The sequence below is a fragment of the Myxocyprinus asiaticus genome, chromosome 21 (genome assembly GCF_019703515.2).
Source record: "Myxocyprinus asiaticus isolate MX2 ecotype Aquarium Trade chromosome 21, UBuf_Myxa_2, whole genome shotgun sequence".
Lineage (NCBI taxonomy): Eukaryota > Metazoa > Chordata > Actinopteri > Cypriniformes > Catostomidae > Myxocyprinus > Myxocyprinus asiaticus.
This window is the reverse complement of record NC_059364.1, coordinates 44341592-44364843: the sequence shown is the minus strand read 5'-3', so window position 1 is coordinate 44364843 and position 23252 is coordinate 44341592. Positions and strand designations below refer to the sequence as shown.

Sequence of the window (23252 nt, the reverse complement as noted above, 5' to 3'; positions counted from 1 at the left end):
TATTTTCATAATTTATGTAATGAGTGAACATTAAATCATTTGTATTATACATTCCATATTATTAAATAATTCATCAAAAACATCTACAGTTGTGACTCATGAGACATGTCTTGAAAAAATAGGCGAATATGAAAATATATGATTTGTCTATATTTTCCAAGTGATTTTTATGTTTATTGTCTGCATAATTGAATGCTTTTGTATCTGTCACTGATCATTTGCTTCAGGCTGCATGTTCTATTAATATTATTATGCTTTCTGCCTCATTATATGAGTAAAATTCACATGTGATCGGTAAAAGAAGCTGTTATAACCACACAATGATGATTTAAAGAAATACACAGTAGATAATGTGTAATTTGTCATATTTACCATACTGCAATCATGGCGCTAATGCTAATGCTAGCGTGCAAACCGTAGCCATAATATGCACCCTCTGTTATTGTATTTTATGATGGGATTTTTGAAAAGAATCCATATAAGATCATGAAAAAGTTTTTTTATATTTGTTTTTAGAGAAAGACATTTAATGCTACAGAAAAGATGGGTGATAGGTGTCAATTATTGGTGTAACTGGCAGACAGATAATAGGATTAGTCAATGGGCAGAATACAGACAAAATAATAATTAGAGGCAAATCAATGTGTCTCAGGTTTGAATGGCTTAAGCCTTGTTTATACTTTCACCTGGCACCGCAGTGCATCCTGCACGCACAGCTTTTGCCAGCCCAAAGCATTTATACTTGATGCGTGCCATGATGGCACTCTTCTCCGAATGACAGATGGCAGTGCAGAGAAAATATTTTTACATTTACAGGTATATACATGTAATAATATGTTTGTTGGTCTTTTTCAAGAGGTAAACAAAACAAAAACACTTATGAAGCAGTAGTACACTTTACACTGTCTGTCTGTGGCTAAACGCAAGCATTTTTTTTTACAGTAAAGAAACTAGTGTGTTATATTTTAGAGTAAAGGTGGTGACTTTTACCTTTAAAATAATTGTATGAATTCCAGTTACATTTAACACATGTGCACGACCGCGTGAAACAGAGCTTTGCGGAGGCAGGTGAACGCCACGATGATGTCACTTTGTGTGCGTGAACCCTTATAAACAAGTGGCTGTGTCGTGTATAAGCAATGCTTTACAGGCTGCAGATAATGACATGAATGGAGCAGCATATTCAACAGGGTGAATGAAGTGTATTTTTGTATATATGAGATTTCCTTCCTTTTATAAACTATTCTAAAAAAAAAATGTTTTTTTAAATCACATGGCATGGTTGTGACAATTTTTCATTAAACTTAGAGTAAAAAGTTGACCTCAGATTTGGAATATAATAATAACCGACTTGTGGCTTTAACTCCACTGTGTTCCTAGGCCAATTTCATATATTATTTAATATAAATATGTCATGAAAATAAATTTCTGGTCACTTTCCTAAAAATTTGAGCTTTTCTAACTACTGTATTTTTCATTCTGACTTTAATCAATTCTGACATCTGGACAACAAACTCCCAAATGTCTTCTGCCAAAACAGACTACAATTATGCCTGTAAAACAAAGAAGTGATGCCATTTACAGTATAATGAGTATGTCCATTTCAGGCCTTTGCAGTGTCAGTACACAAACAGGAAAAACATCTGTTTTAAGATGAAGAAACACTTAGAAAGGATTGATTCATTGAATCTAATAAACCAGTATTTGGGGTATTTCCCTGCCTGAGCAGCATGAACAGAAAAAGCTGCACACGGACAAAATGAATCACTTTATTAACAGGTTAATTATCTTACTCAAACGCATCCTATTTCTAAATTAATCACTATATCCACAATATATACACTGCTGGTCAAAAGTTTTGAAACACTTACTCATTCTTTATTATAATTTTTTTTTCTTCACATTTTAGAATAATAGTAAAGTCATCAAAACTATGGAATAACATAAATGGAACTATGGGAATTATGTTGTGACTAAACAAAATCCAAAAGAAATCAAAACTGTGTTATATTTTAGCATCTTCAAAGTAGTCACCCTTTGCCTAGAATTTGCAGACATGTACTCTTGACATTTTCTCAACCAACTTCTTGAAGTATCACCCTGGGATGCTTTTTAAACAGTACTGAAGGAGTTCCCATCTATGTTGGGCACTTATTGGCTGCTTTTCTTTATTATTTGGTCCAAGTCATCAATTTCCAAAACTTTTTTTTTTTATTAAATTTTAAATTTATAATGAAATAAATTAATATGGTGGCACAATTATATTTTTGTCTACAAAACTAATTTAAAACATTTAAGCATACGCCTTCAGATCAAAAGATTTTTAAGATCATGAGAAACATTTCAGTCAAGTGTTTCAAAACTTTTGTTCAAAAACAAAAAAAATCTAGAGTTCTGACAAACTTGCTGCAAATTTCCTACAAATTATTTTCACATGCAAATGAGCTTGCAAAGTCACTGCAATTGTTTGCCAGAAGTTTGCAGCTCTTCACAGGTAGTGATGAACCTGCAGAAAACCTTTGGCAACATTGAGCGCATTAACATGCACGTTCTTACACCGCTTATGTTTAATAAGCCGACAACGCGTGCGGTCATGTAAACTTAATAAACCACGTTCCTTTATCGCCGTAAAGGCCATAAACGGCTTATGAATAACCCAGTCGACACGGGTAGATTTTTGGCCATTACGGCGATTACGCGTGCCATGTAAACACCTAACCCCGTGTTCTTACTGGCTCATCCAATGTGAGCACGTGTTGAGCGCATGCCTCTTCACAGTTTGACGCCAAAAGCAGAGAATAACCCGATTATTTCAAATGTCATGTAAACACAGATTTCTTGCCTTGTCAGATTTTTTAAATAAGCTGATTTTAGAGAGTAATCAGCGTATTGGTGTGCATGAAAACAGGCTCAATGAAGAGTTTGCCGCAAAGCTCATTTGCATGTGAAAAAAATGAGTGGCGAATTTGTGGTAAATTTGCGGCAAGTTTGTGGTAAATTTGCCAGAACTATTGATTTTTGTAAGGGATTACAACTTACATCTGCACATACAATCAAGCGAATGAACAGGTGAACTTGAACTAAGTTGTGCTAGTCAAAATGCGCAACGTGTAGTGAATAGGCTACGCTGTTTCCGTAAAAATGCGCTATACGCAAAGCAATATCTGACCTATGCGGTTTCTCAAATGCACAGGACGGACTTGTGTTGCCACCTTAAAAATAACAAATTCAGAAGGACAGCAGGACGTAGAGGACAGAGTTTTGAGATGTGCTGTGACAGGCCTATATAGATTCAACAACCTCACAGGCCTATCTTTTTACTTTTTTCCCGGCGGTGGATGATGATGTCGAAAAAGAATGTAGGAAGTTAGAAACGCACTTTGAGAAAAAGCCCTAAACTGGTGAAAACATGGAACATTAATAGTTTAAATTAATAAATGTTAATAGGCCTACTTTTTCTAAATGTTTGAATATTTCATTAAAGTTTGGTCTGTTACAGTTTTTTGTTTTTGTTTTTTTTTTTTACGTTTTTGTCATTTTACACATTATCATCACCTAAAATGTTATTTCTGCTGGCTAAAATTATATGCCATTTTAGTCAGAGTAAAACAGATTTTAATACATGAATACGACATGACGAAAGATTGACTAAATTTAAAGGACATTGTTGTCAAAAGACTATAACTATGACCACAACAAAAAAAAAAATGAACACTGTACAGCAGCGCTACTCAACACGTGGCCCTCGAGCGATCTTTGTCTTCAGCAGAAGAAAGAAAGTTATACACATCTGGGATAGAATGAAGGTGAGTAAATGATGAAAGAATTTTCATTTTTAGGTGAAATATCCCATTAACTAACATTCAAACATTCTTACTATAAAAATTTTAATTTATAATTGTATATCTATCTATCTATCTATCTATCTATCTATCTATCTATATATATATATCTATATGTATATGGTTATTTATATTTTCAGCTTTAGTGTGTCAGTAGGAAATATAAATTTTATACTCCTAAACATTCATTTTGCAAATAGAATAGAATAGAAGAACAGGGAGCCCTGCAACAGATAGCATGGCCCTCACAGAGCCCCCCACTGAACATGAGTCAGTCTGGGATACATGAAGAGACAGAAGCAATTGAGACAAAATAGATTGAAGAACTGTGACGAATTATTGATTTAGCTTTTTTCTGTTTACTGGACTTTGTATGACATTAATTGATTAATAAAAACTATTTATGTCATTATTTTAAGAATTAAGAAATCCTCACTTTGAAAGTTTTTCACAAGTGCCTAAAAATTTTGCACAGTACTGTATACTATATATCCTGAAAATTACGAGTGCAGCCCTCAAGGTTACAGGGATCCAGCTTTGCGGCCCCTGACCTTTCCTAAGTTGAGTAGCCCTGCTGTACGTTATGCAGTATGCAGGTTTTAGCTATACCTTGGGTCCTGGACGTCCCTGGACACCTGGTTGTCCATGTACACATTTACAGGTGGCTCTTCCTCTGCCTGCAGTTAAACCAATCTCAGCATATCCTCCACACTGTTGAGGAACAAATCAGTGAGAATGGGCTGAGGTGCAATTGAAAGCTCATGCAGAAGAGGGCAAGAGCCCACACACAGGGCAGCTGACTCACCACACTGGAGAGTTCACAGCAGCCTTCAGAGTATGCCTGGTCAGCATCACAGGAGACCTCCATCTTTTGCAGATCCACCTGCGCAAGCACAGAGGCTTGTGTATATCTAGGTTCACATAAACATGCACTCTTTCTCTGTCAGGCCAACCGCCCTCAAAATATTATGCTTTGGAAGCTGAACTATTATACACCGCATGACCTAAAAGCAGTGAAGGATATGTCATTTGACTTAAAAAATAAATAAATAGCGTAGGACTATGCCAGTTTCACAGGAAGTTAAAAGGAATAGGTGACCCAAAAATGGTAAAGCCACAGTATACGTGAGTCCATCCCTGGTACTTACTGAGACAGAGCGGTCACCCACAGCCCTCTTTACAATGGAGGTAAACCCTCGCTGGATGACTGGCCGCTGCTCGTCCAGTGGCTCCACGCTGACCTCCTCGCAGTCTACCAGCAGCTTCACATGCTCTCCCTTCACGCTCAGTGCCAGCTTGTGCCACTCACCATCAAAGAGTTTCTCCACCCTCTGAAAGGTTTGCAGCATCTGAGCGCCTTGCAGGCTGGTGTAGAAGAAGTCCAGGGTTTGAGTGTCACCCTGAAAACGCAGGCCCACCTGATCCTGGCCTTCAGGGTCGCTGACCTGCCACAGATTCCAGGATGTTTTAATTGCATCTTTGGTCATTTTGAAGGTAGCCATGATGGAGAAGTCTGAGGGTAGACCATCTGCGTAGACATCCCTGGATGGATGGATGGAGGAATGGATGGATGGGTTTATAGAGTGGTGGATGAATGGATGGATGAATTAATAGAGTAGTGGATGATGGATGGATGGATGGATGGATGGATTTAGGGTTGTTGGATGGATGGATGAAGGGGTGAGCGGATTGGTGAATGGATGAATGGATGGATGGATGGATGGATGATGGATGGATTTATTCATGGATTGATTCGTGGAGCGGTGGATGAATAGATGGATGGATTGATGGAGGGGTTAGTGAATTGATGGATGGATTCATGGAGCGGTGGATGAATGGATGGTTGGATGGATAGAGGGGTGAGTGGATTAGTGAATGGATGGATGATGATGGATGGGTGCATGGATTGATTGATTGATTTATGGATGGATGGGTGGATGGATGGAGAGGTTGGTGGGTGGATGGATGAAGTGGATGGATTCATGGAGTAGTGGATGAACAGATGGATGGATGGATTAATGGAGTGGTAGATTAATGGATTGGTGAATGAATAGATGGATGGATTGATGGTTGGGTAAGTGGGTGGGTGGGTGGAGGGATCGAATGGAATGGATTGTATGTGTAGTTCACAAGGGAAAAAGAAATGAACAGAAGGGGTATTTGAGTGATGCAGATAATGATCATGTTTTACAATTATAAGTATACTGTAGAACCATTATATTAAAATACAGCATATTATTTATTTCTTTTTTAATAAATAAGGCAATAATGGAAAGTGGTAGCCTTCCATTAAAATGTCATCATGGTGGGAAAAGTAAGGGCTGTCGTAATTATCCAAGGCCGGCCCACTATGGTCCTCTACGGTGTAGCCTCCAATTTAAGAAGGATATAGCTGCAGGCAGAGCTCCAAAAAGGGACAGGAGCTCCAAACCCCCAGCAAAGATATAGGGAGCCCCTAACCTAAGCCTTTCCTTAACCCTCACCGTGAGCGGAAGTGACACCCCCCTTTGGAGTTGGCGCAACCCCCTTTTGGAGTAACCTCACCAACTTCTGGAGTAACCCCATGCTCTTCGGATGGTAATACCTAGGTACATGTAATGGAATGACTACCATATTTCATGTACCATGGTTTTTACATGGTGCTTCAAGGCAAGGCCGTAACCATGTCTTGAACATTGGGGGAGACCAAACCATTTTGAAGGGTGGGGGTCGCAGGTGTTGAAGTCATAAAAACAGTGTTACTCATTGGTCCTAACTAATAATGTAAATGCAATAAAGGGACAAAATTTGATCATTTTTGGTTTAAAAGACATTTTATTTTTATTTTTTAAGTTCACACAGTACAAGACAAACACTGTGTCTGCATTGCTAGCAATTCACGTGTTTCAGTCATCTTTTCTTTTTTTATGCTGTTTCAAAGAAAAAACAAATATAATTTGAATTTGTTTTCATCACTGATGTATCTATAAAATGGCATGACTGTGTCAGCATGGCTAGCAAAAAGAAAATACACAAAATTATTTACTTCCCTCAAGTTGTCCCTCATTTTTTTCTTAACACAATCTTCAAGAATCCTAACGCTACTTCAATGTTAAGTGAATTTTCTAAAAAGCTCCTTCAAAAGCCTGCCAGGTTACCACATTTATTCAATTTCTTTACAATGTACACACATTCGCTCTTTATCTTAAACCTGATATGCTGCAAACTGCTCCGTTAATGTTTTCACATTCACAATTATGAATGACATCCGAATCACGTACTGTACATTACATACTTTCAATTCAAACCGGCAAATTTCGCCAAATGGTGAATAGTTTACACCCTTGGAAATTAATGTTGGTCAGTACACCATTTCAATCATAAAACAGTGGGCAAACATATCATGTTTAGTTAGATACTTAAATCTTACATGACACTAACCCTCTTAACCTGAACATCTTGCTGATGTGTGGCGCCAGAACATAAATAATCCATGAGGTTCCCGCTTAATTTATTAAACTTTCCCACCTTCATCAATTTGATTGGCTATCTCAAATGACATTAGCAGTGTTAGACTAATGAGCACTCTTTTTTTAAACCTTTATGTTATTCCTGCAACAATTTTATGGCAACTAGACGACGATGCCTAATGGACTGCAGCAGAACAGCAACAAGAATATCAGTTACTGGGGGGGGGGGGGAATCTGGCCATATCTGATTATTGGAGGGGACTTGTCCCCCTCAGTGTATATTGTGGTTACAGCTCTGCTCCAAGGTATTTCAAAGAATACCTTGGTACTAAAAACATGGTAGTACTAGGGTTTGTTTTGATACTTTTTTGTTTAATGTGTTTAATGTGAAGTTGTACATTAATCTAAACCAGATTATCTCCAATAGGTTCCAGTTCAGTTTTCTGCTCCAGTTTGTTTTTTTAAGGAGAGTCAGTTTGTTGAAATTAGCTGTTAATCATTCCAAGAACAGTGTTCATTTATGCTCAGCATGGTTCCACAGCTCTAAATCACTGTCTCTTTTGATGTTGCTGCTCACATTTGGTGGTTGTTTTACAGTAACATATCTCTAATGAGTCTTTGCTCAAATAGGGAATGTTGCTGGGAGGTAGTTGTGGATGGCATAGTTAACCACACACACACAATAAGAAAGACCCAACACATGAAATAACTACCGTGGACACAAATACACAGCTGCTGATGATTATATATTACAGAGGTCTTCAACAGGGGGTTTGTGGCAGTACTGTAGGGGGTTTGATATATTTTGTTTTTCTAATCTCTAACAAATTTTTGAAAAAAAAAAAAAAAACAAAGAAAGAAAATATGTGTTAAAGAAAAAAATACAGAGGTTGTATACAGAGGAAATGTGTAAGGATAGACTGCACGATAACATCAAAAATAAAAACCCAGAATATGCCAGTGGAAGATTCATCAGCAGGAAATGAGAGCTATTGTTTGGCGAGTGTGTGACTGCACTCAGTGGAAAAGCAGATTGAGTGGAAAAGTGAGTAGGACGATATAAATACCTCATGCTCTTCTTGAGGTGCAGGGAGGGGTTAACGCGGTATGCTATCGCATCAGGTTTGGACCCATCGACCCTTCTTACTCCTCTCGACTCAGACAAGTGGAACTCTTCTAACAGGTTATAAGCTTAAAATAGACATCATAATATTACTGTGATGCATACAATCAAACAGTACAAAATTTATGTTGACCAGTTCCATTGGAAATACTAGTTCATACTGTATATGGGAAACTGGTCTTGCTCTCAACAGTGTAACCTGACATTATTAAACAAAAAATATATGCAGTAATAAAGAAATCAAACAATGGATCAAGTTTTTATTAGTTAGCTTTGGCAGTTGGGGGGGGGGGTTCCAAGTACTCCGGTTCATACAAATAACCTGGGCATAGAAATGCATCTCCTCTTCGACTTCAAAAACTTCAGACATGTTTTGTAAGTTTGGTTTTCTGGTTTGTGTGCAGCTGTGTTGTGTTTTCTGTTGTTAATATATCTGTGATGGTCCGATTGTACCAAACAAGCAAGTTTTTTCTTGAACTGCCAATGGAATGGAATGTATGTGTAGTTCACAAGGGAAAGACAAATTAACAGAAGAGGTATTTGAGTAATGTAGATAATGATCATGTGTTAGAGTTATACAGTATGTATACTGTACAACCATCATATTCAAATACAGCATGTTATTTATTTATTTATTTAATTAATAAGGCAGTAAAGGAAAGTGGTAGCCTTTGATTAAAATGTCATCACTGTGGGAAAAGTAAGGGCTGTCGTGATTGTCCCAGGCTTGTGACAAGGGTGGCCCACTATGGTCCTCTACAGTGTAGCCTCCAATTTGAGAAGGATATAGCTGCAGGCAGAGCTCCAAAAAGGGGTGGGAGCTCCAAACTGTCAGCAAAGATATAGGAAGCACCTAACCTAAGCCTTTCCTTAACCTTACCATGAGTGGAAGTGACACCCCTCCCTTAGAGTTGGTGCAACCCCCTTTTGGAGTAACCCCACCCTCTTCTGGAGAAACCCCACCCTCTTCGGATTGTAATACCTAGGTACATGGAATGTAATGACTACCATATTTAATGTACCATGGTCTTTACATGGTGCTCCAAGGTAATCCTAGGGTTTGTTTTGGTACTCTGGTCTCTTGCGAGCAGCAGCAGCGGGAACTGTTGCTCTTGTGCACTCTCATGAACACGCACAAGACTCTAATGTTTGGTCAAAATTTTCACTAAATAATAAGTTAGATTACAGTTTGTTTCTCACTAACCCTTATCATTATGCCTTCAAAACACATGAGTCACATTGAATAATTTATTAGATTTCTAAATTATACTTTTGGGTCATTTTAAAGCTTGAAGATGTGGTCACAATTCACTGTAACTGTATGACATCACTGAGCTGAACATTTTTTCAAACTTTCTCCCTTTGTGTACCAAAAAAATTTAAGAAAGTCATATTGGTTTAGAACAACATGGGTGAGTAAATAATTAATGATTTTTCATTTTTTAGTGAACAATTAAGGCATGGTCACATTACGCTTTGAGCATATTAAATTATTTTGGACACTGCAACAGACAGGATATATCCCACTCAAGGGCGTCTGGTTTTAATAAATAAATAAATATATATATATATATATATATATATATATATATATATATATATATATATATATATATATATATCATTATATTAAACATGTTAAAAAATACCATCTTCTCAATTTCCTGCAACAATAAATCCACACAGATTTGAATTATGTATATTATGAAGTATGCACAGGTCAAGCAATAGCCATTGAGATGAATGGGAACAATAACAGACAGCTCTCCCCATGTTTTATAGACCTCCTTGAAAAAATCTAATTGAATTGATGTAGACACAGTGATAGGTGATTTCGTTTTTTTAAGAATAGAAATTCTTTAAGGCCAAGATTTCTATGATTTGTCAATGATGAACTGTCAAGAGTTTATGGATTTATTTAAGACACTTTATGTAGAGCTTTTTTGCTAGCATAATATTACAATATTACAACAAAAAAACGCTGCAATTATTTAAAGTTATAAAGTTATGTCATGTTTTATGCTCTAGTGTTATGCAAAGAAAAGTAAAGGAAACCCACTGGGAAAATGTGAGCATGTATTTGGAATCTGGATTATGGAGTTAAACTGACAGATCAGTTTCCACCAAAACTATTTAAAATAGCTATGACAGAATTCAAACTCCATCCAGTAGCCCTACTGCACCATGATGATGATATCCTGGACATAAATGAAATAAAACTGGTCCGTGCTTCCCTCTGCTGGTCAAAAGAGGAACAAATAAACTCTTTCATATTAATGACGTTACTCTGTATGGCAAGCCGTTTTAGCTTTTATTCATTTGCAGGATAAGAATCGTTGATATCAACAATTCAGTTTTCACTAGTTAAAATTCTAATTCTTGATATCAAGAATATAATTTTCATTAGTGGAAATACCAATTTTTTATATCAATAATTACATTTCCACTAGTAAAAACATGAATTCTTGATGTAAAAAATGGTCATCGCTTGCAGAAATCACATTCTTGATATCAAAAATGGAATTTCAACTAGTAAAAACCATAATCCTTGATATCTGTAATTGAATTTTCACTAGTTGAATTTCACAATGACCTGATACTATTGCAAGCCGAATTAACTTTTATTAATTTGCAGGATATGAATTGTTGAAATCAACAATAAAATTTTCACTAGTTAAAATTCTAATTCTTGATATCAAGAATGTAATTTTCACTAGTGGAAATGGCAATTGTTGATATCAGTAATTACATTTTCACTAGTAAAAACGTGAATTCTTGATATAAAAAATGTCATCACTCGCAGAATCACATTCTTGATATCAAAAATGGGATTTCAACTAGAAAAAAAACATAATTTTTGGTATCTATAATTGAATTTTCAATAGTAAAGTTTCACACCAATATGTCATTCACTCTTATTCAAAACGCAATTATTGATATCAAAAATTAGTTTCTTACTAGTTGAAATTCCAGTTTCACATATCAACAATTCTTTTCTTACTAGTAAAAATAGAATTTTTGATATCAAGAACTGAATTCCAACTAATAAAAATGCAAATTTTGTATATCAGTTATTCGGTTTTCACTAGTGACAATTTGAATTCCTGATATTTGTAAAGTATTTGTTACTAGTAAGAAAGTCTTGTTAGATATCATTAAATACACTCCAAATAATTGATATCTGAAATCCACTTCCAGATATCAGAAATACCAAATGTGACATGTTGAAATTCAATTAATGATATCAAAAATTACCATTTTCAATAGCTGTAATTCAATTGTTGATATCAAGAATGAATATTTTACTAGTAACAATGTAATTATTGATATCGGTAAAGGGAGCTCTACTAGTAACAATTATTGCCTTAATATCTAAAATAGCCTTTGCAACTAGTGAAAACAGAATTACTGATTTCTTAAATGTGATTTTATCTATTAAAAATACTATTATTGGGGGGAACACGTGATGCCATGCGAGAAGCAGACGTGTGAATCACGAACTCTGCGCACTTTGCTAGTTTTTTTATTATTATTTTCATGTTATAATCCGGTAAGATTCGATACATCCAATTACATATTTGCTCTTTGAGGTAAACATGGCAAAGAAGTCAAAATCCTCAGACTCTGGAGACATTAAAAGACACTTACGTGTTCAAGCTGAGGCCTCTGACGGGACTGCGAGCCGGGGACTCGAGTTGGAAGGCACGTCGGGAGAAGATATTCAGCGTCAACTGTCCAACATCTCAGTGATGCTGACGAAGGTTGTTGCTGACTTGGAGGATCTTGCTGTAATACGTTGATCGATTATGGCGATGGAAACAAAATTCTCTGAGTTTGTCACAAGAGTCGCAAATATTGAGAAACGAATCGATTATTTGGAGTCATCGGAAAGGTAATTATCCGCTAATCTGTCTGCATCCAAAACAGACTTGTTGGCAGAGATACACTATATTGCCATAAGTATTCGCTCACCCATCCAAATAATTGAATTCAGGTGTTCCAATCACTTCCATGGCCACAGGTGTATAAAATGAAGCACCTAGGCATGCAGACTGCTTCTACAAACATTTGTGAAAGAATGGGCCACTCTCAGGAGTGAATTCCAGCGTGGTACTGTGATAGGATGCCACCTGTGCAACAAGTCCAGTCGTGAAATTTCCTCGCTACTAAATATTCCACAGTCAACTGCCAGTGGTATTATAACAAAGTGGAAGCGATTGGGAATGACAGCAACTCAGCCACGAAGTGGTAGGCTACGTAAAATGACAGAGCGGGGTCAGCGGATGCTGAGGCGCATAGTGCGCAGAGGTCGCCAACTTTCTGCAGAGTCAATCGCTACAGACCTCCAAAGTTCACGTGGCCTTCAGATTAGATCAAGAACAGTGCGTAGAGAGCTTCATGGAATGGGTTTCCATGGCCGAGCAGCTGCATCCAAGCCATACATCACCAAGTGCAATGCAAAGCGTCGGATGCAGTGGTGTAAAGCACGCCGCCACTGGACTCTAGAGCAGTGGAGACGTGTTCTCTGGAGTGACGAATCACGCTTCTCCATCTGGCAATCTGATGGACGAGTCTGGGTTTGGCGGTTGCCAGGAGAACAGTATTTGTCTGACTGCATTGTGCCAACTGTGAAGTTTGGTGGAGGGGGGATTATGGCGTGGGGTTGTTTTTCAGGAGCTGGGCTTGGCCCCTTAGTTCCAGTGAAAGGAACTCTGAATGCTTCAGCATACCAAGAGATTTTGGACAATTCCATGCTCCCAACTTTGTGGGAACAGTTTGGGGATGGTCCTTTCCTGTTCTAACATGACTGCACACCAGTGCACAAAGCAAGGTCCATAAAGACATGAATGAGTGAGTTTGGTGTGGAAGAACTTGACTGGCCTGCACAGAGTCCTGACCTCAACCCGATAGAGCACCTTTGGGATGAATTAGAGCGAAGACTGCGAGCCAGGCCTTCTCATCCAACATCAGTGTCTGACCTCACAAATGTGCTTCTGGAAGAATGGTCAAATATTCCCAGAAACACACTCCTAAACCTTGTGGAAAGCCTTCCCAGAAGAGTTGAAGCTGTTATAGCTGCAAAGGGTGGGCCGACGTCATATTAAACCCTATGGATTAAGAATGGGATGTCACTTAAGTTCATATGCATCTAAAGGCAGATGAGCGAATACTTTTGGCAATATAGTGTATGGTGAAAATTCCTGGATGAGCTCTTCCCGAGTCTGCTCGACATAACAGGCCATAAACTGGAAATTATAATTAATTATAATTACTCTGTTTGAGACATTTGAAATGTAGATGTTTATTTATCGGTATAATGACTCCCCTGCTCTTACTTGTGCCAGCACTAAAGAAAACATGTCCACCCCATATCTTCCCAAATTTTTCAGCTTCCTGCAGAGAAAGGCCCTGGTGAGTTTAGAGGTGTTGCCACATACGGAGCAAAAGAAATCATATAGTTGCCGCTTTAATGTATCCCTTTTGCAAAATCCTGAATTCCAACAAATGTTAAAGGCTGAAATCAATGTCTATATGGAGACCAATTGGTCCTCAGTATCCTCTGTGGGTGTGGCTTGGGAGGCACTTAAGGCGGTTCTTAGGGGTCGGATCATACAGTATGCCTCATTCACCAAAAATTCCAAAGCACGAGAACTCGTGGAGTTGGAAGAGAATATTAAAAGTGCAGAGGCAGAGCTGAAACACCGAATGTCGTCTGATGGCCTCAGAGAATTGACTCGATTGAAATATAGCTACAATACTATTTTGTCACGGAAGGTGGAGTTTTGGTTATTCAGGGCAAGACAGTCATATTTTGAGTCAGGGGACAAAGCAGGAAAACTTCTGGCTAAATATATAAAACAGAGATAGTCTTTTTCTACCATTCCCTCAGTGAAATCTGCTGGTGGTGAAATATTTACCTCAGCCATTGATATTAATAATGCTTTTAAGGAATTCTATCTTGATCTTTATAGTTCCACATCTTCGTCTACTGATGAAGATCTTAGGAACTTTGTGGAACCATTAGATCTCCCTAAATTGACGAGTGAACAAAAAAATTATCTCGATTCTGAGATAAGCTTGGAGGAGTTAAGTCAGGAGTTAAGACAGTTAAGTCACAGGCAAGGCTCCGGGGCCAGATGGCTTTGCCGCTGAATTTTTTAGATCTTATGCTACAGAACTGGCTCCACTTTTGTTAGAAGTTTATATGGAATCACTAAAGAATGTAAAGTTTCCCCCAACCATGACACAAGCCCGGATCAGTCTGATTCTTAAAAAGGACAAAGATCCAAGCGAGTGTAAGAGTTATCGTCCAATTTCCCTGATCCAGCTAGATGTAAAAGTATTGTCAAAAATTTTGGCTAATCGATGAAGCAAAGTTATGACATCTCTTATACATATAGAGTACGGGAGTACATTTATTGATTGGATTAAGTTACTTTATAGACACCCTGTAGCAGCGGTACAAACAAACGGATTAATTTCAGATTATTTTACTCTGAATAGGTGCACTCGGCAGGGTTGTCCTCTTTCCCCATTATTGTTCTGTCTTACCCTGGAACCATTAGCAGCCGCGATGAGAAAGGAGGATGATTTTCCAGGGGTGATGGCGGGAGATGTGGTGCATAAGATTCTGCTTTACACGGATGACATTTTATTATTTGTCTCTGAACCTATTAGATCTATGCCTTGCCTCCACAGAATTATTAATTCCTTTTCCAAGTTCTCAGGATACAAAGTCAATTGGTCTAAATCCGAGGCTTTGGCTCTGACAGCGTACTGTCCAGTGACGGCCTTTCAGCCGGGCACCTTCCAGTGGCCCAAACAGGGCATTAAGTATTTGGGTATTTTATTCCCAGAAAATTTACCTGATTTAGTTAAAGTTAATTTTGACCCTTTAATAAAAAGGTTTTCGAGCGATGTGGACAGGTGGGCTTCATTACATTTATCGATGATAGGGAAGGTTAATGTTATTAAAATGAATTGTATTCCAAAATTCAACTACCTGTTACAATCTCTCCCTATAGATGTCCCTCTCTCTTATTTCAAGCAATTTGATAGCATAGCGAAGTCCTTCATTTGGAATGGTAAATGTCCCGGACTACATTTCAATAAATTACATAGGCCAATTGACAAAGGTGGGCTAGGCCTACCCAAGATTTTGTTTTATTATTACGCATTCAATCTCAGACATTTGGCCAATTGGTCGCTTCCACCTGAGAGAGCCCCTCCCTGGTGTTCTATTGAACAGGAAGTCCTTGCCTCTATTTTGCCACTGCAAAGCCTTTCTATCAAACTAATCAGAGAAGTTAAGTCACACCCTGTTATTTTACATTTGCATGTGATTTGGACAAGAGTGGCCAAAGTGTTTAATTCAGATATTTATTTAAATGTTGCCTCAAGCGTATGGCTGAACCCCAAATTATGTATCAAAAAGTCCCCTTTCTGTTGGTCAGAGTGGATTGTGAGGGGGGTTACTACACTCCGCGACCTGTATGAGAGTGGAGTGTTGAGATCTTTTGAGAATTTGGGTCATCATTTTGGAATTCCCAGATCTCAGTTTTATAAGTATTTACAGCTGTGCCACCTGTTTTGTACTGTTTTTGGGAGTAGCACACACCCCCCTAAAGCGGCAGATGCTTTGGGAGAGGTGATTACTGCTTTTGGAAAAGGTCATGAGGCATCAGTGTATTACTCCCTTCTAATTCAGAGTCTGGGGGATGGAGCTTCAACTTCTCTGAAGAGTTTATGGGAGAAAGATTTAAACTTGGTATTGGAGGAAGGAGTGTGGGCTAAGATTCTAAAAAATGTCAAGTCTGTATCTAGAGATGCAAGGGTTCGCCTTATTCAGTTCAAGATTTTACATTGATTTTATTGGACCCCTTCTAGACTGTATAGGCTTGGTCTTAAAGACACACCTACCTGCTGGCGATGCCAGTCAGAGGATGGAGATATAACCCATGTTTTTTGGGGGTGTGTTAAGATCCAAGGGTTTTGGTTGAGAATTCAGAATTTTGTAGGTGATGTCTTGGGCACTCAGGTTTCGTTTTGCCCCAGACTCTGTATTTTGGGAGTTGGGGCAGAAATCAATGTGAAACATGTGGAGGATTGGGTCCTAACCTGTGTTATTGTCGCCAGGCAGGTGATTTTGAGGGGTTGGAAGTCGGTTGGAGCACCCCCATTTCAGGAGTGGTGCTCGGAGATGGGAAGAGTGGCAGCCTTAGAAGAGGGGTCTTATAGAAGACTAGGGAATCCAGATTTGTTTGTAAGAAAATTGGGTGGATATTTAGCATGCTTGGAGGGTTCTCAGGTGGAATAGTGGAGAGAGAGGGGTAATTGTCAGTGTGTGTGACTTTTATATTTTTATATATTTTTTTATTATTTATTTTTCCTCTTTTTTCCTCTTTTAGTTGTTTGGTTTTTGTTTTTGTATTCTTTTATATGTGTTCATCTAAGACCACAGGGATGTTTGTTGAGGTCTGGGGTAGGGTCGGGGATGGGGAGGAGGAGGGGTGGTAGTGGGTGTTAAAAGTTGATTTTGTGTATTTATAATTATGTTTTGTTTTTCTGTGTTTTAATAGTAAGAATAGCTATGGTAATGAGTTAATGAATATTAATGAGACTTGGTTTTTCCATGATGCCAATAGTAGCAGGTTAAAAATTGGAGGGAGACATTCCATAAAGTTAAAAACAGTAAAACATTTTATTTTTATGTTTCAGAAACGGAAAATGAGAATTCATTTCAAGTATTCTTTTTTGTCCATTGTTGAAAAAATAAAAACAATATTAGATTTGCATATGTGGGCGGCACTGCAACGCCCCTTTCATCTGATTGGCCAACCCGCACCGTCTTCTACTGTCTTAATCGTTTTAGCCAGAATAACAGTTCATACTGCTCTGCATATTTGGCTCAATTTTAATTAAATATTGTCCCGAACTACCACTCACTGTAAACTGCACATGCCATATGCAGAAAAATCTTGTTGCTGGGCACAAAACTGGTGCTGTTGCGAGGTGTTATCTCTAATGGACAATGCGTAAGAGATTGCAAGCCACATCATATGCTGACTGGGAGTTTAGTCTCATACAGTGGATATAAAAAGTCTACACACCCCTGTTAAAACAGCAGGTTTTTGTGATATATAAAATTAAACAAAGATAAATCACATCAGAGTTTTTGCACCTTTAATGTAAAAATTACAACCTACGCAATGCCACTGAAAACCAAAGTGAAATATTTCAGACGAAAATTTAAAAAAAAAAACTTAGAATAACCTAACTGCATAAGTGTGCACATCCCTGAACTAATACTTAGTTGAAGTACCCTTTGATTATATTACAGAACTCAGTCTGTTTGGAAAAGAGTCTATTAGCTTGGCACATCTTGACTTGGGAATATTTTCCTTCTCTTCTTTGCAAAAATGTTCCAGATTTGTCCAATTGTGAGGGCATCTCCTGTGTATGGCCCTCTTCAGGTCCCCCCCACAGATTTTCTATAGGATTCAGGTCTGGGCTCTGGCTGGGCCATTCCAAAACATTAAACTTTTTTGCTTTAGATGTGTGCTTTGGATCATTGTCATGCTGAAAGGTGAAAAATCTCTTCATTTTCAGCTTTCTAGCAGATGCCAGAAGGTTCTGTGCCAAAATTGACTGATACTTGGAGCTATTCATGATTCCCTCCACCTTCACTAAAGCCCCAGTTCCAGCTGAAGAAAAGCAGCCCCAAAGCATGATGCTGCCACCACCATGCTTCACCATGGGTATGGTGTTCTTTTGCTGATGTACTGTGTTGTTTTTGCGTCTTGTCACCCTGCCCCATAGCCCAGACAGATAAAGAATATGGGAGATAGTTGTCACATGTAGGGAGCAAACAGTACTTGCCAGAAAGAGCTGCTGCTCCTTTAATGTTTCTGTGGCCTCCTGACAGCCTCCCTGACCAGTTTTCTCTTTGTATTCTCATACATTTCAGAGGGACGTCCTGTTCTTGATAATGGCACTGTTGTGCCATACTTTCTCCACTTGTTGATGACTGTCTTCACTGTGTTCCATGGTATATCTAATGCCTTAATCTAATGCCTGAAAATGTTTTTGTAGCCCTCACCTGAGCGATACCTTTCAACAATGAGATCCTGTTGATGCTTTGTAAGCTCTTTGTGGCCCATGGCTCTTGTAGTAGCATGCAGCCAAGAAGATGTCAGAAAAATCTTACAAGAACAGCTGAGATTTATTTGGAGTTAATCAGAGTCACTTCAGATGAAGACAGGTGTGTACTATTTCACCTGAGCTTGATGACTGGTTGATTCTGAACACAGCCACATACCCAATTATAAAAGGGTGTGCACACTTATGCAGTTCAGTTATTCAAAAAATTTTTTTTTTTTTTTCTCTCTGAAATGTGTCACATTGGTTTTCAGTGGCATTGCATAGGTTGTAATTTTTACATTAAAACTGTAAAAAGTCTGATATGATTTATCTTTGTTTCATTTTTTACATCACAAAAACCTGCTGTTTTAACAGGGGTGTGTAGACTTTTTATATCCGCTGTATATATAAAACATTATTTTTATATTGAATATATTGAATGATTTTGTAATAATACATTTGTTTTAAAGACGTTTTAATAAATGTAATGGCGAATGGGATTAAGGGAGTACAGAAGGAGCAGGTGTAAATTTTATTCATTCCAACTAACATTTTATAAACTTAAACCTTCGTGAATGCTGCAATATACTGCTCATAAATAAGGGTCGTTGTGCAGTCTGTGTGCCGACGGAGTTACAGTTGGGACGCCTTTTGTCCGAATAATTAGTTTTAGCTTTAGTTTGATGGTTTTAATTGAGCGTTTAAAATTGACATTGCTCTTTCATGATTTTTCTGACATGAGAAACCAGTAACGAAAGAATCACTCCCTGTGCTAAACGCCTCCCATCTGCTGCTGTCTGCCCAAGGAAAAAGTCTTCTTACCTGCTACGCCAAAATCGAGGAGGAATGGGTGTTACAATAGCGCATAACATAAATGAATGTTCTAGAATGCTTATATTGTATGTCTGTGTGTTACTGTATGGTAATAAAGTGTAAGAAGACAGCACAAAATATATTTTTATATAATAATGGGCGCACCCTTTCAACCAAAATTAGACTTGCATTTAATCCAAGCACAAACATTATGGAAATTCTAAGTTATTTTTATGGAATGTATTTACTAAGCTTCAGATGGGGATTCTTCTTATAGGCTAAATGTTGATATCAGGTACACTGAAAAAGTCATGCATGTATGCGCTTTTCAAATTGTCCGATTGCACAGTTATTTCCCTTCAAAGCCGATTAACAGGTAAAATTTTCACACTATACTCAAAAAATATTTTAGCATATATACTGTGTATATATATATTATATATATATATATATATATATATATATATATATATATACACACACACACACACAGTATTTACAGTATATACTGTATATATATATATATATATATATATATATATATATATATATATATATATATATATATATATACACTGGTGGCCAAATGTTTGGAATAATGTACAGATTTTGCTGTTTCGGAAGGAAATTGGTACTTTAATTCACCAAAGTAGCATTCAACTGATCACAAAGTATAGTCAGGACAGTTCGATTAGCGTTCGGGTTGTATTTTTTGTTTTTTATTTTGAGTCACTCAAACTTTTGTTGTGTAAATAATTATTTTAGTTTAATTTATTATTATTTAGATTTCTTATTATTATGAAATGTATTTTTGTATTATTTTATTTTGCAATGTACATGTTTTGTTAAGCTTTGTAATTGAATGTTCATTTTGAATTTGATATGATTATTGATATGAATTACATTAAATGCCCATTCTTTGTGTCTTTTTTAAGTACCCTTTGTAACTTTATGAACAGGAAGGTAATCAAATGATCACATGTAATATAGTCAAATGGGTAACGCCTTACAATAATGTTTCATTTGTTAACATTGTTAACTTGAAAAACAATGAGCAATACTTTAACAGCATTTGTTAAACTTGGTTAATGTTAATTTCAACACTTACTGATATATTTTTAAAATTAGAAGTTGTAAATTTAACATTAGTTCATAAAAAATAAATTAACAAAGAACAATATTTTATCCATTAACATTAACAGAGATTAATAAATGATGTTAAAAAAAATTTTATTTGTTAATTCATGAAACCTACTGCATTAACTAATGTTAATACGTGGAACCTTTTTGAAAAGTGTTGAAAAGGCTACCAAATGTTTTAGATAGTAATCAAATTAAAATCAATGTAAAAACAGCACATTTTAAATCTAAAAAAGCAAACAAACGTCAGAAATTATGCTCCAAATGGTAGATGGCGCTAATCTGCTAACACTGCATTGGTCATGAGACTGCTGTGGCTCTGCGGCTCTGCAGATGGACATACCTTGATACACATTACAACATCATACAGTGTTATTAAATATAAAAATAATATACACCTTGTGGTGTTGATATGAAAAATAAAAGTGTGGTTTATAAACGACAGAGGAAACAGATAGTGGGGATGAATTAGCGGTTCTCTTTTCCCCTTGCGTATCCCCTGCAAGGTTCCATACCTTTCTTTTTTGAATATTCATAAGGTACGTAAGGAACTCGTAAGTACTCCTCATTATTATGCACATACCTAAAAAGAAATGTATGATATCTGAAATAACCATTTTAACTAGTAAAAATGACATTTTAACATTATTAAATGTTAATAATTCCTTTTTAACACGTAAGAATTCAGTTACATATATCAAGAATTATGGTTTTCACTAGTTGAAATTCCATTTTTGATATCAAGAAAGTATTCCATGAGTAATACCAAGAATTAATATAAAGAATTCATGTTTTTTCTAGTGGAAATTACTGATATCAACAATTTGCATTTCCACTAGTAGAAAATGCATTCCTGATATCAAGAATTAGTATTTTAACTAGTTAAAATTGAATTGTTAACAACAATTCATATCCTACATGTGATTAAAAGTCAAAAGGGTGCCAAAACTATGCAAAGGTAATTACAGATATCAACAATTAAATTGTCACTAGTTAAAATGCTAATTCTTGATATCAAGAATGTACGTCTTACTAGTAAAAATATCATTTTTGATATCAACAATTACATTGTAAAAACATCAATTCCTGATACCAAGAAATTAATTTTCACTAGTTAAAATTCTAATTCTTGATATATGTAAATGTATTTCAACATGCTACAATTGGGATTTCTGATATCTGGAAATGGATTTCAGATATCAATAATCTGGAGTGTAATTAATGATATCTAACAAGACTTTCTTACTAGTAACAATTACATTACAGATATCAGAAATTAAATTTGTCACTAGTGAAAACTGAATATCTGATATAAAAAATGAGCATTTTTATTAGTTGGAATTCAATTGTTGATATCAAAAATTGGCATTTTCACTAGTAGAAATAACATTCTTGATATCAAAAAGTACATTTTTTTACTAGCAAGAAAATAATTGTTGATACGTGAAACTGGAATTTCAGCTAGTAAGAAACACATTTTTTATATCAATAATTGCGTTTTGAATAGGAGTGAATAACATATCTGTATGAAATGTTACTAGTGAAAATTCAATTATAGATATAAAAAATGTGGGTTTTTACTAGTCGAAATTCCATTTTTTGATATCAAGAATGTGATTTCTGTGAGTGATGACATCATTTTTTTATATCAAGAATTCACGTTTCTACTAGTGGAAATGTGTATTGATATCAACAATTTGCATTTCCACTAGTGAAAATTGAATTGTTGATATGAATAATTCATATCCTGCAAATGAATAAAAGTGATTTCGGCTTGCCATATACTCTGGTGCACCTGATACCTGGCTGGCTGCCTGTGATTGGCTTAATCTAATACTTCCACAATAATTAGAGAATGTCATCTAAAGTCCATCTCCTTTACATCAGTTCCCTTTCATGTTACTGAATTTTGTGGTTCATTGTTGGATGCTTACTTGGTAATTCCTGGCATGTGACACAGCCAAAAACAAAGAGGAATACTGTGATAACCAGCATTTTGTTCAAAGCTGGAATTTCGACTGTCAGGATCTAAATGTGCCTGCAAAGGGAGGAAAAACTTCAGATACAATGTAACAAACACTTGTGGAAACCATAGCATGTATAATTGAAAAGAAAACTTTGGAGATATATAAATATAAATAAATGAAACTACCAACTATATTTAATGAAACTGAAAACATATTTGAAACAACTGAATTAAATGATTAAACCAATTTAACACACTGTAAAATTAAATATTAACAGCATATACTATATAGCACAAAGTGCTGATATTTCCATAAACATGCAATTGATATTTAAATTCCAAATATATTTGAAATAGGAAGAGGGTTGTTGCTTTTAAATAATTAACATAATTTAATTAGACATTTAATGAGTGGATGCAAATCTTCTTTATTTCCTGAAAATGTAAATACTCTTTTTAAGGTTAAAGTTTTAGATTTAAATAGCATTTTGCAGAGCTGAAATATTAAAATAATCAACACAGCTAAATGTTTTAACGTTCGTTTTCCTTAACTAATTACCTAATACATACTTGTAATACAATAAACTTACATTTGATTTCAAATGTTCCATAAACCCAGGTAAACTTTATGCACATAACAAATGCTAATTAATGGTTTAAGACTACAATCTACAATAGCTCACATGATAATTTCAGATGAATTAAATAGCAATTACTTTTACAATTGTATCAGCTGTAAACATTTAAAATTCACTTACATATTCTTGAGAGGAAACTTC

General features: G+C 36.3%; 1 protein-coding gene across 1 annotated transcript in view; it reads right to left on the bottom strand.

Annotated features, from left to right (window-relative positions):
* The window catches only part of LOC127411740 (collagen alpha-1(IX) chain-like), a 65572-nt gene extending 43070 nt beyond the window's left edge, over nucleotides 1-22502 (bottom strand). Inside the window, exons 1-5 of the mRNA XM_051647471.1 lie at nucleotides 22442-22502; nucleotides 8359-8482; nucleotides 4991-5384; nucleotides 4648-4725; nucleotides 4452-4553 (exon numbers count right to left, since the gene is read on the bottom strand). Coding sequence (XP_051503431.1) covers nucleotides 4452-4553; nucleotides 4648-4725; nucleotides 4991-5384; nucleotides 8359-8482; nucleotides 22442-22502 — 759 coding nt within the window. The remainder of the gene's footprint in view (nucleotides 1-4451; nucleotides 4554-4647; nucleotides 4726-4990; nucleotides 5385-8358; nucleotides 8483-22441) is intronic.
* Between the last annotated feature and the right edge of the window lie 750 nt (nucleotides 22503-23252).